The following is a 19,280-nucleotide window of genomic DNA, read 5'->3' as shown; positions in this document are numbered from 1 at the left end:
AAAAAAAAAAAAAAAAAAAAGCTGATTGCAGCGAAATGTATTAATTGGGTTATTTGTGGCTAAAAAATGCATTTTCAACTGTTTTTGTCTTTGTGTTACCGACATTAAACAATTAATTTAACTTTAAGCGATTTTTTTAATGTTCTTTTGTGTTAGTTAATTAACAAGTCAAAGTTTTAATAAAGAACTAATATGATTTGTTTAAGGAACTTGCAAACAAAAGATGTTTACATATAGCAGTCTCATGACTTTTTTTAGGTGTACAGCCTTTATGTACTGAATTGAACAAATGTACAAACATTTTTAAATTTATATACCCCATCTTTGTGAAGCAATTTAGAATTTAATGTCTATTTATCCTATGTCTGACATATGTTTGTACGGATGTAAACCTCTGCTGGTGGTATTGCACAGGCATTATTCTTGTTTTTGATTGCTTGAAATAAACCACTTTAAACACCTCTTTAAATAATGTTCTAGCTAAGCTGAATTTTTTACGATATTTTTTTTTCTCTATTGTTAGTTATCAAAGTTAAGAATTGATCAATCCAATACTTGAATAAAAGTATGCAGTGTCACATCGAACGTTTAAAATGTTGGATTGACGGATTCTCCTATGCCAACTTTCAGGTGGTAGGGGTGTGGACGTCCAACAAACTCACTCCTGATTGGTGAGAGTGGTAGAAATTATGACTCAGATTACTGGTTACTGACATCGTCTAGATCTAACATGGCACTGTTTATACAACGAAAAATGGTGATTGAATTGACCTCATTTCTTTGGTAGAAGTAAGCCATTTTCTATGAGTGACGTCAGACTCTCTAGTTCTCAAGTTCTCATATATAGACAATGGTATGATTAGTCGTTATTTATATGCTTCAACCACATGGCCCAGGAACACTTTTTTTTTTTTTTTTTTTATCTGACATTATCACATCAAACACAAAGCTTTAGCCAAGTTAATAGTGTCCTCAATAATCTAACATCAGACTAAAATATATACATAATGTCCAGGAAACTCAACAGGTCAAACCTATTCCCCATTACATATGCATGTGTGGTTACTGCATTTAGAAGCTGCAATTCCACTGCATCTTTACACTAGGCTCTCCAGTGTTTGGTTTTTGGATATAAACAACTTTTTTTTAGCAGGTTTGATTCTACTCTAAACTCGAGTATGGCCCAAAGAAGCTTTATCTAGTATACCTAAAACTGTGTCATGGGCAAACATAAGCAGATGGAGTCTCTAGCGGGCCACAGAGTTGAAGTGAAACAGAAAGAGTAAGTTACAGACAAATTGGAGCATCTGATCTCTTGTTGGCATGTGTACAGACAAACAATTTGCAAGAAAATTAAGGGTTCGGTTCTCTTGCACACAAAATCTGGTGCAGTTCACTTCAGTGTGATTACACACAGATGAACCAGTTGACTGAGGAGCAGAAGCCAACCAAAGAGGGTAAGTACTGCTATCTCCTTGTGTCCAAACGGGTGATGGCTGTAAGTGGCTGATTTTTCCAGGCTGCTTGGTCCAGTTTTAGGTCTATTTTTAAAAAATGAAGTTGTGAACATGGTGGCATGGTACCTTTTGATTAAGTGAGGGTTTTGCAAGAGGAAAATCAGGATTGGATTCCCGAATCAATGTGGGCCCTTGGGCAACACGAAGGGGCCCAAACCTGGGCATCCCAATGCAAATCAGTAAAAGCTGCATTGCTGTAGTGAGGTGAACATGCAGATATGAATTTTTTTTTCCAAACATGTTTGCAGGACTATCCTGATGCGACAGCATCCTTGGCAGCAAAACTGTATTTCAAAACCATTATTTTGCAATAGTCATGGTGTAATGTTCACCTTCTGGGACATCCCGTCAGGGGTCGCCACAGAGAATTAGCTTTTACTGAATTGCACAGGTGGTTACGCCTGATGTCCTTCTTCACACAACCCTTTATTTTATCCAGATTGGGAACCGGCACAGGGAGACCCAAAATTGTTGCAGCAGGGGTGTCCAACTCAATCGAACGGGGGGAGGGCCAAAATTCAAAACACACCTTAGGTCGTGCGCCAATCGAGATAAAAATGTATTGGACACACTAAAACATTTTTTTTTAAACTTTAAAAACATGACTTTTAAACATTACTATAAATAAAAACAGGCAGGAATATTATTACAGAATAAATCAACTTAAACCATAAATAACTTAAAATATTTTACCCTCCTTAAAATTATATTTTGTCAAAATTAAACAAGTTAGAAATAAGCACAAGAAGTGAATCGACATCCATGCAGTATATTATTATCAGTTTTCATTATTATTTATTAGTAGTGTATTATTATTATGTTTAATAAAAACAACTAAAAGAAAAATGATGTGACAAAATGTGTAAATGGTTTTAATAAGCAAGAATTGGAATCTACTTTTATTTTGAAAGGTGCTATAAAATATTCTGCATATTCTTGTATTTTTTGTTTTCTATTTAGAAAAAACATCTCTATAGAGTTATGTTACTTTTAAAACTTTCTTTTGGGTTTTGTTTACATGTTTAGTGTTTTCCTTTGACAAAAGTGAAGAAAATTTTCAGTTTCCAATCACATTGCAGCGCTATTAGTCCAATAAGGTGAAGCAATGATCCGTTCACCCTGTGAACACACACTCACAAACATGCACCCAAGCAACAAAAACCTCAATCTCGTTATGCTGACTACACACAAACAACCACACACACACACTTATTTCATTTCCTTTTCACAGCTAGTCTAATTTCAGATTTCGTCAGCACACGTTATTACTTTTTTCGATTCCAACAATAAGCCACTACTTCCTCTCCTTCTGGTTCTTTTCCATCCCTTAAACTCCACTCTTTCTCCCATTCAGTCTATTGCTCTAGTGTTTATTGCAAACTTGCACTCATTCCGAGCAATTCATGCAAAGCATGCACGCTGTCAATCAACGGTGCCAACTAAAATCCCCAATCCTTCACAGCAGATCACCTTTTCAACAGAAAATACATTTTATTTCACAAAACTGCCAGAATCTCATACATAGATTTACAATACTAAAAAAGCGTTTAGTTTTCATAAGAATGCTCCTTGTTTGTAAAATCATGGTGCCATTGTTGTAGGACCAACATGTTCTTTTTGTTAACTTTGTATTCTGAACAAAAACAGCAGAATCATGACACTGACCAACCCCACACGTCTCAACAAAACTGTGTTACATAACACAATATTATTGTCATCAAGAGGATTGAAAGTGTGTATATCACTTATAAGAAAAACTGTAATATATCTAACAAAAACGTCCTTTCTTTTTATATCCAAACTGATATGTACACCTAGCTCTCTTAGTTGGACTACCCAGTCCAGTTAGGCCATGTCCTTCTGCAGATAGTCGTTTTTTAGCCTTCCTGATCATCCTTTTAATGCCTGTTTCCCTTAGAGGTGGTATAATATGAGTTTCCTTTTCAAACACACACACACAAAAAGAAACATTTTTGTCAACTTTTAACAGCTTACATTGCTGTTGCCTTTGACTACTGTTTTTGAGCTTGTGGTAGCCTCAGGTGCTGCCAATCAGGTGCCTAACTGGGACCCGCCCGACAGGACCTGTGAGCAGGGCCCTGTTCCAGTGGTCAATAGGTTTCTACTTCTAGAAATGTCCTGATACATTTGACTGATCTGGATAAAGAAAAAGGTATAAAGAAACGTCATGCTGATGTCCTACAAAATTAACGTACAGCGGAGTTTGGAGTGTATCCTAGAACTGTTTCCTAACTGAAGGCCAATTGCATAAAAAGCGGGTTGTCAGAGAAAAGCTGCAAGGGTTACAAACCCCCAAATAGACTATTTCTGTACTATTAATGTAAAAAGCCTTGCCTATAAATGAGATGTGCTGGCCATACCTAAATAACACTCTTTGAAGAAATTTAACTCTTTGACAGTTCATTCAATTCATTTAATTTCAATGGATTCTTATGTGGAGAAAAATTTTTTTGGATATTGACTTTGAGACTAAATTTAATGGTGCATTCACACTGAACACATTTGGTTAGCTTAAAGTGAACATGAGTTTATTTTCCCCTAAAATCAGGAACAAATTTTTAGTCTGAACACACTGAAGTGGACTCTGGTCTGGGACCAGGAACCGCTCTCTGATCAATCTTTTGAGGTGGTATTGGTTTGTTTCCAATCCGACTGCACTCCAGTTTGCTTTGAGTTTACTCAGTTTGAATAGGCTTGGAGCGGAACATCCGGACATGTCCATTGCTTCTCACACTGTTTTGTTGACAATCTATATGTCATAAACACTTATTGGTGTTCCTTAGTCATTGCCTTCTCAGTAACCCACTTGCAGCATGCCTCTGCTGTACCAAAGTGGCTAGAAAAAGTGTTGTACCAGACGTTGATTCAGATTTTCAAAGTTGGTCAACGAAATATAAAATTTGAATAAGTGAACTATCCCGACAAGGATTTTAGAACACAGGAATTCCACTCTTCTTTCTCTTGTTGTTTTGCAACACTCCTAAATTCTGGCCAATGACTGAAGAGACTTTTAGTCATGTGGTTTTGTTTACAAGCAGTGGTTCAGAGCATAAATGTCCGGTGGACCGCAATTTGAAAACAACCAAACCCAATGTTCAGGACTTGGTCCGGACCAAATTAAGTGGACTCTGTCCAGACCAATGGTCTTTTCCAGTCTGAATTCACCTTAAGACTTCAAAGTAAAACCAATATGTAACACAATGGCGCAAAGTTGCTTTTCTCTGCAACAGTATCAGTTACTTCCCATTGATTGTGTAAGGCCTTCCCTACTGTAAAGTGTTGCATACCAGAACAAGGCTGCTTTTCTCCACTTCAGAATGAACTGGAATTCCTCTGATTGAGAGTTAGAGTAGTCGAAAGAGAGATAGCATCGTGCAAGCATTTCTTTTGCTTAAAACACAAGCTTTGGTTTCATTGAAGGTCATGTCAATGAAGAGGGATATCAAGATTACATACTACAAGTAGGAGAAATCCATTTTGGCTTCAGCCACAACTAAAACTTGTTGAATCAGCTCGGGTGTCCTGTTTGTTACAGGGTGACCAACACAACCCCCTTCGCTTCAATGCAACAGATAGTGAGTGGGGGATGGGACACTATTCCACAGCAGTGTGTGGCTAGCATGAGGAGGAGGTGTCAGCCTGTTCTGCCCATGAATAACCTACTGTGGTTCCTGTTTTGTCTTTCCTTTTCTTAAAAACTTAAGTATGCAAATCCACCAAACGCAAAACATGACAAAAGAGTAAAAATATTTTGTTTTGGACGAGAAGATTTGGCACATTTTTGTGGCAAACGCACTGCTCATGGGAACAACAACAAAGACATTACAAACTGATGCTCTGCTTTGGAGTAACATATAGCTAATATCTGGGAACTTTTAACTATAAATATGTGAGAAAAATCGTCGAGTACATTCTTATTTCAAACACTGATTGTAAATGTTCTACTCATGATTCTTTAAGCACTTTAAGTGTATAATGTAAAGCGACAAGATTAATGACACATGAATTCACTCACGAAAACAGCAAAAGAGAGAAAAAAAAAAACACATTTCCATAGCCTTGGCTAAAAGCAATACATCTCTAGTCATTTGATTGCATGACTAAATAATTGATAGAAAGCTATTACATGGGGAATGAATACCCCCAGGTGTCACCAGGCATACACACACGCTGAAACAGCAGTCTGTACAACTCTGGATGTTTTTTTTTTTATTTATTTCCTTTGAGTGGGAGTTTAATTTTATCCATGTGTGCTTATGATAGCAAGAAAGAGTAGGTGTGAATAGTTGTGCATGTGTGCTTGCAGTTAGTGTGAACATATTAGTAGCTTAGCTCCTCTTAGCCTTCCTGACGATGTGACAGAGACCTGGCTAATCCTGCGCTGACAGCTTCCCTCACTTTCCTTTGCTTACCTTTTCTTTCTCGCCAAGGCACCAATGCTGCACAGTAAGCTATAATGAGCCTCGGTTTAACAGACTGCAGCATGCATTTGTTTTGGCTTTTGTTTTAAACAAAAGGTGGGGCATTAATGTGAGAACTGCACTTTTAAAAGTCTCTTTACAAAGAAAAAGCTTTAAACACTAAGTGAAGTGATTAGGTATTCTTTATCCCTTGAATTATGCCTTAGTCACATGCATCTGTATGGGTGATGGAGGCTTTTGGGTTGTCTAGGTCCGTGGAGGGGCATAGATAGGTGCAGATGCATCTAGAGGAGAGTGTGGGTATGTCTTACGATTCCCTTGAGGTAGGGGTGGGCGATATGAAGATGTAAAATCGTCTTACGATCTCCAAAGCTGACGATATGTCATTTTTGAGAGATTGTTTTATCACAATCTTCTACAAAAAGCTGCACCAGCAAGTAGTTGGTGCGGCTTTTTTGTCGACAGACATTCGACAAAAGCTTGTCTTTCAACTAAAATCTCTATAATTCTTTTTTTATCATCTTGAATTTATTTAAAAGAAATCGTGATAAAATCGAAGGACTTTCGACTATTAATTCTCAACCGCCATATTCTTTCTCTAATGCCAGATTCTCTTGCTATAGGGAGCATGTGGGGGGGTGTCAGGACTAGATGTGTTGAGAGTTGGGGGAGTCTTATCCCTCCAAAGCCCCTAAATGCTTAGAAAACCATACTATCAGTTCCTTTAGCCATATATCCATCTCTTCCTTCTCTGACACCACCCTCTGTATCTACCTGGCTTTGGACAGGCACATGCAGGGCCCTGACTTGTGCCCCGTTGAGACTGTAGTAATCTTTTTCTTCTCTCTCTGCTTGTCCGTCTATTTTAATTACCTCAGATAACTGAGGGCCATTAGGTTTTGAGGACCAGTTACAGCATCTCCCTTGTCCATAGCTGAATCTGGCTTTGGTTGAAAAAATGTCAAATCCACACAATACGCCTGAGTCTCACAAACCACACCCTTACTTACCCTTACATGCTGTTTAAGTGTTTGGAACATCTTGTTGATTGTAGCATGACTGTAGGAAAATATTTTCCCTCTACAGGCTGATCGAGTGGTCTATCTTAACATTTTGTGTAGGCCACCTGTGTACAGGTTAGAGGTTGAAATGCTATTTTTGTAAAAGTGTAGGAATACAAACATACGGTTTAACAAACACAAACAATTCAATGTTTTTATTCCTTTATGCCAGTTTTATGCTTTCTGCATGCTTTTTTTCTTTCAAATTTAATTCCCTTAGTGATTTGTTTTCCCTTAATGTGTGACAAATTCTATGTTATTGAGCAGCTGAATGCTGAAAGTTAAATCAAAATTCTAATAATAATTTTATATTAGTTTTAGATGCGCTGCGTATATTAGATTATTTCATCGCATTTCTGTTCTCTTTTGCAGATGTGAAAAAAAAAAAAAAAAAAAAACAATGTACACAAAGACAACTAACATGTCCCTTGATTCATCAAAAGTCTGACCCAAATTGGATTATGGGTAATCAAAAAGCCTCCAGGTAATTTAAATTATGTCAGCCAAGTCGAAATATTACATCATCATGGGTTCAGTTTTAGTTGTAAAAAGTAACGATTGACTACGGTTTTAAAGTATTAAAGAGTTTCTAAACTATTCCTCTTAGGATTGAGATGTAAAAAATAAAAGTAAATAATTTGACCTAATTCAGGCAGTTTGTGCAACTTTTCTGTTACAATGTTTGGTGTCATATTTGGATGCTAGTGACGGGAGTATCGATACTCATTTAGTTTCTACATATTGATAGTTATTAGGTGAGTTACGTTAGTGTTTTGTGCCAAAACACCCCTAGTCCACAACATACGGATCTGCTCCATCAGTCATGTGACCAGAGGAGCCGCAACTTGTGCATGTTACACCTACCTGCAACACTTTTTATACTTTTAGCCTTGCACATTAAAGTTATAACCTAGTCAGTTTTTGATTGTATTTGTTTTAGGATAATGAATGACAAGAAAAAAAATCCTCAATAAGAAATTAGCTCAGTTGCTTAAGTGCAGGACTGGCGTGTGGGAAACCAGGGTACGTTTACTAGGGGCAAGCTCTTGGCAAGACCTTTCATGCTACTGCCTAAACTATATTGCCACAAGGGGGCCCGGGTCTGGGTCTCCCTGTGCAGGTCCCTAGCCTGGATAAAGTAAAGGGTTGTGTCAGTAAGGACATCCAGCATAAAAACTTTCTGCCAAACCAAAATATACAGATCAGTGACAGCTGATTTGCTCTGGCGACCCCTAAGGAGATGTGCCGAAAGGTGAACAAGCTATTGTAATTAGTATAGAATGTTTTGTGTGTCCTATCGAATCCTAAGTGTGGTATCGCCCGTCACTACTGTATGAGAAACTACCAGTCAGATTTAGATGTCTTCCACATCACTAACTTCCTGCCCACAGGCAGCTTTCCTTTGTATGCAGCAAACATCCATTTTTTACAAAGTACGGTTCAACCTGAAATCAAATTAGCCGTTCCAGGCCTGGATTGTATTTTGGTAGCTTTATCTGGTTGGTCCTGCTGTTGAGGCTATATGTCTATCCCCTGTGGCGGAAATGATTCCAGTCTGTATCCTTTAACCTTGTTGACAGAGTCCCCCAAATATTTGATGCTGACTTCTCTGACTTTGACTCAGGGAGCAGATGCGACAGAAATCTATCAGAGGTTCTGTGCTGTGCCAATCTGTTCCCTCTGAGCTTTCAGCGGTTGCAAGAAATTACTTGCTTCCTTTCTTTTCATGTGAGCACTTTTAACGCAGTTGGACCACTAAGAAGCCCACACACCATGAACTAATTGTCGCCATGACTGTCCTGGTCCAATGTTCTGGTTCCACCCACTCTCTCATAGCAGAGTAATGTTTAGAGTGGCTTTTCTTGTGTGTTTGAGGATTTGTCTTCTGGTTGACTGACTCCAAGTTCATTGTTAGATCTACAAGCAGGATACATTTGAGGGAACAGATAAATTCAATATTCCTTAATGGAGTCATGGTCTCTGCAAATGGCCATTCAGGTCACTAGGCAGGTATACGTGCTGGATTTAGGTGACAGACCAAAGGAAAGAGGTGTGCATCCTACAGAGACAGATTGTGAGTACTGATGAAAAGTATTTTTAGGGATGCTTCTATCAAAATGTTCTTAATAAAGAGCAGGGAAGTGGAAACCTGTGTCATTTAGTATTTTGGAAAATAAAACAATTGTTGTCACTTCTATTGCAGCTGTAACAAAACGAATAATAACAAATAACTAGAAAATTTGCATCACCTGTGATAATGCTAGTGGGAACGCTTTTTGCTGAAATTAGTGGCTAAATATGCTGAAGCTTTTTGCTGAAAATGCAAAAGCTATACGCAAAATGTTAAATTTGCTAAAAGACTGAAAATTATGTTAAAGAACAATGAAAAAGTGCCAAAGTTGACCTAAATTTCTGAAAATGTTGTAGTAAAATTGCTTAAAAATCACTAATACATGCCAATTTTGCAAAAATATTTAGTGTGTTGCTTGAATATACAGTATATAAACTTCAAATTAGCCCAAAAAACCTTAGTAGATTCCAAATTAGCCAAAAAACAAAGCTAGCTTGTTGCTTAAATACTAGCTAAACTCCAAATTCCTCAGTAAACTAAATTAATCAAAAATGTTAGCCTGTTGCTAAAATAGAAGGTTAACTCTAAATTAGCCTAAAAAAACCTTAGTAGATAACAAATTAGCAAAAAACGGTAGCATATTGCTAAAATACTACGTAAACTCCAAATTAGCCTATAAAAACCCCAGTAGATGCCTAATTAGCCAAAAAAGCTAGCTTGTTGCTTAAATAGCAGCTAAACTCCAAAACAGCCTAAAATTACCCAATAAACTAAATTAGTTAAAAAAGTTAGCATATTGCTAAAATGGAAGCTAAACTTTAAATTAGCTTTAAAAACTTCAGTAGGAAACACATTAGCATTTTGCTAAAATATTAGCTAAACTCCAAATGTTTTGAAAATTACTATAAAAGATGAAAACATATCCCGTGAATATATTGAAAGGCTTGTTGCTACTCTACTTACATTTTTGAAATTTGAAAACTTTCTTTTTTATTTCTTATGGGGCATACTTTACTCAATATTTTAAAAACTATAAAGTTTATGAATATCAAAAATACAAGCAGTAATGTCCAAAAAAAAGAGATTTTTTTGATATCAAGATTGTTGAAATTAATGAGTGTGATTGAGTTTTTGAGTGACCAAAAAACATAAGTCTTTAGATCTATTTTAAAAGCATTCCCAGTGTTTCTTTTTAATTATGATTATGCTCTTTTTAACCAAAATCATAAAACCTGTAATTTTCCAGGACATAGTTTACGTATGTACAACAGTGTATATAAGACGTACATGGATCTAGTTGTCCTCAAGTACATGCATCAGAGTGCATCGGTGTCTCGCCTAGCGTTTTTGTAACAAATACGATCTTTTTTACGCAACATTTTTTATCTGCTCCCGATTCACAACGATTCAAATAAAGAAATACTCAGAAATGCTATTTTAATCCTAATTTTCAATAGATATGTCTTCCATTAACAGAAAAAAATCCCACAAGAACTTGTTAAAAACTTAATTTTCATCAGAGTCAGTCTTTAAAATAACTCCCAAGTTTTGCTGAAAGTTTTTTTTTGCCATAAAATCCAGCAAAATCTTAAGAAAGTCCTGGAGGGACAGCTCACATCTGGCTGTTTGGCACGTACATCTTTGATCCGGGCAGTGAAGCACCACAGACATAAATACAAACACACAGAGTCTGTCTGTCTTCCTCTCTTTTACATAAAACATTGAAGAAGAGTTTTATTCTGAAATTCCAAATATTGCCTCATCAAAAAGTTATTCAAGAGGCTTAATGTAATGTGAGAAAAAAGATGTAACTGCATTTATTGTAATTATTATGTCATATAAATTCTGCAATAAAAAAAATTGGGATACATTTTTAATTTATGAATAAAACTCTTCACATAAATTCGTGCAAACACCACATATACTTCAGGTTTGTACCTCGACAGATAGGGGCAGGAAAGTCCCAAACGGCAATGTTTCCTGCATTGGTGATGCAGGTGAGCGTGGCGTGACCATCCAAGACATAGCCAGGGACGCAGCTGTACTGCACTCGGTCCCCTACTGCAAAACGACCACCGCCGCTTAGTAATGCTTTAGGTGGGACACCAGGATTCCCACATGATGTACTGTGGAGCTCTGCAAATGAAGACAAGACAAACAGATCTGGTGTTAAAACACTCACAAAATAAGACTATTTATTCTTTGCTAAGATAACATTTTCATTTTTTTTTACACAGAGAGAAATCTGAAAAGCTTTATAGAGAAACGTGGTGTTTGTGCACTTTACGGTCTGATTGCCTCTCATTTTGGCACATTCGAAGCGAGCGTCCAAAATGCAGGTGAGCTAAAGAGGTGTACCGAGCCTAAAGCGTCTCTTATATGCACAGATGGAAGTTCAGAGCTGCAGCTGCTGCTGGTCTGCTTATGTGGAAAATCCTTCATTTTCTGTGTTAAGCCCCAGTCCAAGGCTCCCGGTGCATCACGGATAGTTTTTCACATGATCAAGAAAACAGTAAATGCACAAATGCGGAGTGTGTGCTGGGATCTAGAATCACTTTCCGAACCCATTAGTCATGTAAATTAACTTTACAAGAATCAAGGTAATTAATATAATATAAGTGCACATGAATACATTTTGATAAAAATGCTGAAGGTTTGCAAATCTTATAAAATTCTGCCACCTAGCACTACCTCTAGTCTCTTTGCAGCTGCTGTCCCCAATCTATCCCCTGAAGTGCATACATTTCAGCTGTATGTTGGTAGAACAAAAACTAGCAGTTATTTAAAGACCTACTCCAGTAAAAAAATCTTTAAACATGTTCTTGTGCATTTTTCTGATGATGGAGGATTTATATAAAGAAAGTTAAGCTTAAAGATGCGTTTCTGAGTAATTTTTAATCATTGGGAATTGGGAGCAGATGAAGAAATGCTGATTGAAAAAGATTTTATCTGTTAATTAGAAAATATGCAAGGCGGGATACAAATTTCCAATTCATTCTGGTTTAGGGGCTACATTCAACTTGTCTGATTTTAAGTGGGCCGGACCAGTAACATAATAGCAAAACAACCTATGGTCAATTTGTGTGTCTTACCCAGACGTAGCTCGCCCTTGCAAAGAAATGCTGAATATTTCTTTATCTCTTGTTATGTCGGTATTTATTTTCCTTTGCTTCCCCTAGTGGCAGAATTGCATATTGCACCCATTTCTTTAAATAACCACATTTAGCCACAGAAGTGGGCTGGAAACTTGCTTTTTTTTCTAAACATTCATATCTTTTTTTCTCTTCATGACTGGACCAGATTAAACCACCTGGAGATCTGGATGCGGCTCGTATCTGGGTCAAAACTTTATTGTAATGGGCTGTAAGCCAGAAGGAGAGCCTGTAAGAAAAATGTATGATGGGAAATGAGGGCAGGCTTACTCCGGGCCAACATCTCTTCCAACTTAGAGTTAAATTTTATTTTTTTAATTGTTGCTGCGCAAAAATTATGTCCAAGAAAACAATTGTTTTTTTATTTTTATTATTATTAATATTATTTTGGCTAAAAACGGCATCATCATATTTAAAAGACCACTGGGAATTCTTATAAAAAACTTTAAAAAATGATCTGATTGACTTTAATGTCAAATAATCTTGTATGTAATTAGAACGGTTGTTTCCTGACAAAAGCGATCCACATTCTTTAAATTGAAACTTTTGTTTAATTATTACCAATCCAATTGCACATGGTAGCTTTATTCAAATGAACCTAATTCAGCATCTCTGTAAGAGCAAATCCTGTTTTTGTATTGTAAATAATTGCCCATTGAATCATTACAAACAAATGGTTGTGTTTCCCTCTATTAGTAAAAACAGAACTAACTGAATCAAAGAGAAGCAGCTCTGGGAGTCGCTGACAAACATGCAAAAAGACAGAGATAAACAAATTAAAATGCACAACTTTTTTTTTCTTAAATTATGGAAATGTCCAAATTTGTTTTTTATGGAACATTTTACCACCTTTTGTTGGTTTACATGCATTTAGTAATGTGCTGGCATAGGTCTGCCCACACATCATTACAGCCTGTTCTGACATCATGCCCCGAGTACAGATTTAGCTAAAGCTTACAGCTATTTAGAGTGCATACTGCCAAGCATATTGCCTTTAAGTACACATTGGACTGCAATGCAAAACAGCCTAAGCACAGCCTTAAGAAGGGGCGGCAAAGTGTCAATTTCCATTCTTCCCTCTGCAATTACAGTTTTGTGCCAAAGACACATGCATAATTGCACCCATATAAACATCCGCAGACAGAAAAACGGAGGGAAAGAGGGTGAGAGACAAAGCAGGAAAGAGGAGAAGTATTACCAGCCATAAACTAGGAAGTAGATGAGAGCACAGGGACCAACTGCAATCTTATACTTTGAATTTGATTGATACAACAATGAAACTGTTCAGACAGACACGGGGTGTGAGTGGGGGGTGTGTGCAGAAAACTAGAAAGATGGGCCAACGGAGAGGCCAGCTCGCTGATCGACACAAAGGTTGGAGATGGGTGGAAGGGCAGAAAAAGGCAGAGGATGCCTAACACGATAGATAGGGGGATGAAAGTAGTAGGACAGAAGGAGAAAAGTAAAAAAAAAAAAAAAAAAACGAGAAAGTACACGGGGAAGCAGCCCCGCATTTCGTTCAGTGTTCCTAAATGTAAGGTGGAGGTAGACGTGTCCCTCTCGAAATGTCACCAGAAACTTCCAAAAGCCTGAAAAAAAGTTGGACTAGAACTTTAAAGGCAAGTTTGTTTGAATTTTTTTTCACTGCAGTTTGACAAAATTTGATTAACTCCTTAAAGACTCCCTCCGATAATCTTTTTAACTAAAAACTTTCCAAGTGAACTTTTAAATATGATTACGTCCCTTTTAGTTTTTTTTTTTCTGTCCCCGCTTCCCATCATCCATCTGCTTATGCTCTCTTCCACTAGGATAGAGGTCTTTACAGAACCACTCAGATAAAACTTGTGTTCTTATCCAATTTATCATCATGAGGTTATAAATAAAGAATATTAAGATTAGAACTGTGCTACTGTGTATTTCTTTATCCAAATCTTGATGAATCAGAAGAAGATGAAAAAAAGCTGTTTTAAAAAGGTTGTGAGGGGCTGTAAGCTAGCAGAAGACAGTGTAAACAAGGAAATAATGGCTAAAGAGCCACTGCATTCTCACTCCCAACTCACTATATATGGACATATGGTTCAGGGCCCCTCTGTGTCACTCTTTGACATTTTGGGTGACCCCACCTCATCATTTTTTGATGTGCTGGCTGTTCCTCTTAAATCAGACCCTCAATGCCAACCAGTACTGGTACCCTAACCCTAGCCCGATACCGGTTCTGCATCAGTTACCATGTGTGGTACTGCTCCCGAAGGTTGGGGACCTGTGATTTAATGGGAAAAGCCAGAACATGGAGGGGGCCCGAACCATACGTCCATTTATGACGAGTTGGGAGTGAGAATGTGTAGAATGACCAGAGGCTTACTTTCATGCCCCAACAACTCACAGACAAATTTATACTGACATACTGCCACTTTGCATAAATTATGACCCAGAAAACGACACAAGTTTTTTTGATTTGGGGTAAAAACGGCACAATCATAATAAAAAGTCCAATGATTGAAGAAGGACCTTAATTTGCTTTTTTGTTTTTTTTACTCTCCTGTCTTTTTAGCTTTCACTTATAGTGATATTAGTTTAGGAATAAATGAGCCTCTGTGTTTTTCTAGGGGTCATGTTCTCTGAGTTATACTTGTTAACGTATCCGTAGCAACTGAAAGAGTGAAATGACACAAGCTTTAGCCTTAGTTACATGCATCCGTATGGGGGGTTGTCCCAATTGGGTGGTATGGATTTTTGGGTTGACCAGGCCCGTCAAAAGGGTCAAAGAAAGGAGCGTTTGCATCTTAACCCTTGTGCTCTCTTATGGGGTCCAGGCGACCCCAGCCTTGTATTCATGTGTGATTCTTTCCATGACAAAGTGGAACAGGATTTTATGTCTGCCACTGACACCAGTGAAGATAAAGAGGTCAGCACGCTGTTTGTGGGGTACAGATGACCCTGCTTTTAATGTAAGCATGCTTAGGATAGCACAAGGGACCAAGAGAGTGCAAGTATGTCTTGCTGTTTCCTTGAATCTCATACTATCACATCCAGGAACAACATGGAAATGGAACGTAAAATTATTGTGCGTGTGGTAAGTGTATCGTGAAGTATTGGTAAATCAAATGTAAGTTGCATGCACTTATAATGTACAGATGATGTTGTCGTACAGTGCCCTTATGTCACACTTTGGTCGTTTGTAAGTACTGGCTCCTCAGCGCCTAAATTCTTTTTGCACTGGGTGTGCAGGTTAGAGGTAGGACGTTTGTAGGATGTCTACAAAAACTATCCTCTGATAGTTTAATTTCCTAATTTCCAGTAGTCTGGCTTTGCACAAGAATTGGACAATTATCCCTTGAACAGTACTAATGGGTTCCTTTCCCAGCGCCCTGAATTCTGGGAGGTTTGAAAAAAAGCATAATCTGTTTGACATGCCTGCAACTCATCTATGTCACTCTTACTTATCCTTGCATGTTGTATAAGCGTTTGTTATAACAAACTGGCCTAATCACGCCCGTAGGAAACTGCATTTGTCTCTGTATTCACAGAGTAGTCTACATCCTTGGTATTTCTTGTGCAATACAGGTTTGCTCATATCCACATATGAGGGCAGTTGTGACTACAGTTTTATTCTCCTTTAAAATAGATGCCAACATGAAGAGAATTTGCAACTGTGCTGAACTCATGCTGATAAAGATTCTTTCTCAGGTTGTTTTGGAGGCATTGCTACTCTAGATGGTTGGGAAGCATTTAGGAAAACCCATCCCAAGTAGTGATTCTGCTAAACACTCTCAGATAACACGTTGACAAGACACACTCGGACACCAGCACATGTGTGGATCCAGACACACAAACTAGGATCATCCATCACCCTGGCGACCCTCATTGCTGTAATGCAATTGAGTGTCAGGTTGCCCTAGTGCAACGACCTATGGCCTATCGATTTAGCAAGTCAGCACGGCCCCACTTAGTGTCAGGATGTTTGTTGTTTAGTGTCCGATCAGGTACACATTTACTCCTCTGACTTACCCACACAAGTGGTTAGCCGCACACCATTAACTTGATGTTCTTTTTCCTTTTAGCTACTCTGGTTTTAGCCAAACCTCCAGGTATATCTTCCTCATACAGACCCTGATATATTTATTGCACTTTTTCCCCTTGGCTTTAAAGTTATACTTCAGGTTTCTTTGAAGTGGAACTGTGTGAAATGCTTATAAGCGGTTAGTGTTTCACCTGCAACAGACAGTTCAGGGAATGAGGGAGGAATTCTGCTGGGAGAGCCAGGCTAACATCTAGTCAGAATGGGGTCAGCAGTAGAGCAAACATTTGCCTTCTAAAACAACTCAAACCTCAAATATGCATTAACTTTTTGAGTCTTATATAGTAAAAAAACAGCACTACATCATTTTTGCATCAAACTGTCTATTTTAATGCAAAACCAAAAGACAACTTCAGCTTAAAAGATGTTTAATGTTGATTAGAACTGCCACCCTTCTTTTAATGTGACCGTCTAATATTTTTATTGATCCTTTTCTTTCAACTTATAAGTAAATGACATGTCAAATCTATGCATCTCTTCTGTATTTGTATAATAAACATTTTACTTTTTGAATTATATCTTCCCTCCATTCCTATTGTCCAGTGCCTTATTCACAACTGCCTTTACTTCTGTTTGCAGAAAAAAAATGGGCAAATCTCAAAAAATGGGAACACAAAATATGATAAATGCTAGAATAGTGAATACTTATTTAGTACTATACTACCTTCTTAGAAGGCCCAAAGTGCTTTACAGTACATATGGCCACCAGGATCAATGTGGGGTCAGTGTCTTGCCCAAGGATGCACCAAGGCTACATCTATCAAAGTGGTAGACCGCTCAGTAAGCCCGTAGCGCAAAATAGTTCATGCACAAAATTTCCTGCAAGTTACAAGTCGTAGCGAACACTTAACCCTTGTGCTCATAGGTATGCTGACGTTGGGAGTGGGGGCCCATAAGACAGCACAAGGGTAAAACAACACAGACGAGTAAAGTAGGTGAAATGCTGGCATATCTTATAGATTTTAATTTTTTTCAATCCCCTCGATTCCTGTGCACTGGCAGGATACCAGTTATGCTGTTCAAGAGATGTTAGTGGTCCTTCTATACAGCCTGGCTGTAGAATTTAGGCTATCAGACAATCAGAACATAGTTTTTGTGGGAATCCTGAGGGTGTCCTATGCACACTTGTGTATCACCTGCACACCCCTTGCATGTTGCATTTGCACACAGTCAGTGGGGGGCTAGTACTTGCAACATACCAATAACTACATTGTGTGATTTGTGTACAACACCATCACGTAAGTGCATGCAGCGTATGTTATCTTTACAAATGCTTCATGATATACTTCCTACAAACATGACAATCATATATCACAATTTACACGACATCCCTCAAGTTGGCCACAAGACACAATTCTGCTTCCTTTAAGGTATGGCTGTTCCTCTCTACAACCTTCCATGGGCTCTAACAACTCAGAAACCCTTCAATCCTCAAACGGGTTCATGTGAATAAGTCTTTAATCATTGGGAATATCCCAGTTTCCTTTCAGTATTTTTTATGCATCCAGCAACTTTATAACTCTCCTTTCTATGCTTGGCTTTTGTCCAGCCTCTGCTCTCAACTAATTTATCGTCCACAACCTATTTGTCTGCACCTTTCTTCCCCTCTCCTTCTTTCTCCCTTGCTCCCTATATTCCACCATAACCATGATTTCACTCTCAGTTGCTTCATTAGAAGCTGCTGTATTTATGGGTCATCTGCAGAACTATCTGCATTTGTCACTCACACACAAACCAGAGTGGAGGGACCACACAACTGCTTCCATACAGAAGAGACACCACTGCAACTCTTTATATCCCACGCAGTCCCGCACATTACCATTTACCTGGCTTTTATTTCTCCCCAGATAAGCAATTAAAGCTTTGTCCAAGTACAAGAACCATGAAGGAGAGCAAGCAAGAAGTGAAAAGTGGGGAAAACGAGCAATAAGTGAGAGGTGAGAGCAAAGCAGCACACACAAAAGGAGAGAAGTCTGCATTGCTTTCAGAGTTTTTAGTGAGACAGATGAGGTGGCAGACTGGAGGTATGGCGAGGGGGATTGAAGGACAGTGAAGGCACAGAAAGGAAGAGGAAAAAAAGGGAGAGGAGGCAAAGGAGGACTCCTAAGTCAGCAGTAACTCTTATTCAAGATGAACAGTTTATGCATGGAAGAATAAATGCTGAAATGCAAAAAAAAAAACTGAAATTTCTATGACCGAAAACCAAAAAGAGTGGAATTTCATGAAAATGCAAAGTTTATAAGAAGTGTTCAAAGGTGATCTAACAACTATATCTTCCACACTCAGATCTGTACAAATCGTCAATACAATATTCCCCTTTATTAATGTAGTTTATTCAAAACTTGAAGCAAATTTTTACATTTATTGAAGAAAAGGAAAAGTATTTTTAGCCTGCAAAAAGCCTAAAAGGGTCTACATTAACTTACATATTTGCTCTATTTTTTTATCTCTTCCAAGTGGTTTTATTTTGAAAAACCAAACAAAGCAAATTGTTCCTGAAAGTAATAAACCATTTCCAGGAACAATTTCGACAAACAGGAAAAATATAAACCCTTATTAAGGTGGTGTTATTCTTGGTGTCACTATTTGTCCAAAGAAACACGAAAATATATAAAAAGGTAATCTGCAAACAAACAAAAAATGTATTTGTTCGAATCTTTACTGTGTTTTTTCTCAAATTAAAGTTAAATATTTTGGGGAAAAAAACAATATTTTGGGAATAATTTTACAAAGTTATAACATGTGACTTTATCATCAATCTTGCCATTGTTATTTCTTTCCATGCTTTCTGGAGAAGTTATAGCAGAGCTGTCAAAATGCTGTCATATTACTCAAATTTAAGCATTCCCTTCAAAAACTGGCAGCTAAACAATTTCAGAGACAGGAGAATAATATGGAACTTTTCTACATACTGTTTGCTTTTTAAAATGAAAACATTAGGATGAGAAAAAAATAAGTA

General features: G+C 37.7%; 1 protein-coding gene across 1 annotated transcript in view; it reads right to left on the bottom strand.

The window, feature by feature from the left end:
- The window catches only part of csmd3b (CUB and Sushi multiple domains 3b), a gene marked incomplete in the record, with an annotated part of 423,353 nt that overhangs the window by 241,180 nt on the left and 162,893 nt on the right, over positions 1-19,280 (bottom strand). The window contains 1 exon segment of the mRNA XM_024295326.2: positions 11,030-11,227. Coding sequence (XP_024151094.1) covers positions 11,030-11,227 — 198 coding nt within the window.

Source organism: Oryzias melastigma, linkage group LG11, assembly GCF_002922805.2.
Source record: "Oryzias melastigma strain HK-1 linkage group LG11, ASM292280v2, whole genome shotgun sequence".
Lineage (NCBI taxonomy): Eukaryota > Metazoa > Chordata > Actinopteri > Beloniformes > Adrianichthyidae > Oryzias > Oryzias melastigma.
The sequence above is the reverse complement of the archived record's forward strand: the minus strand, read 5'-3'. Positions and strand labels throughout refer to the sequence as shown.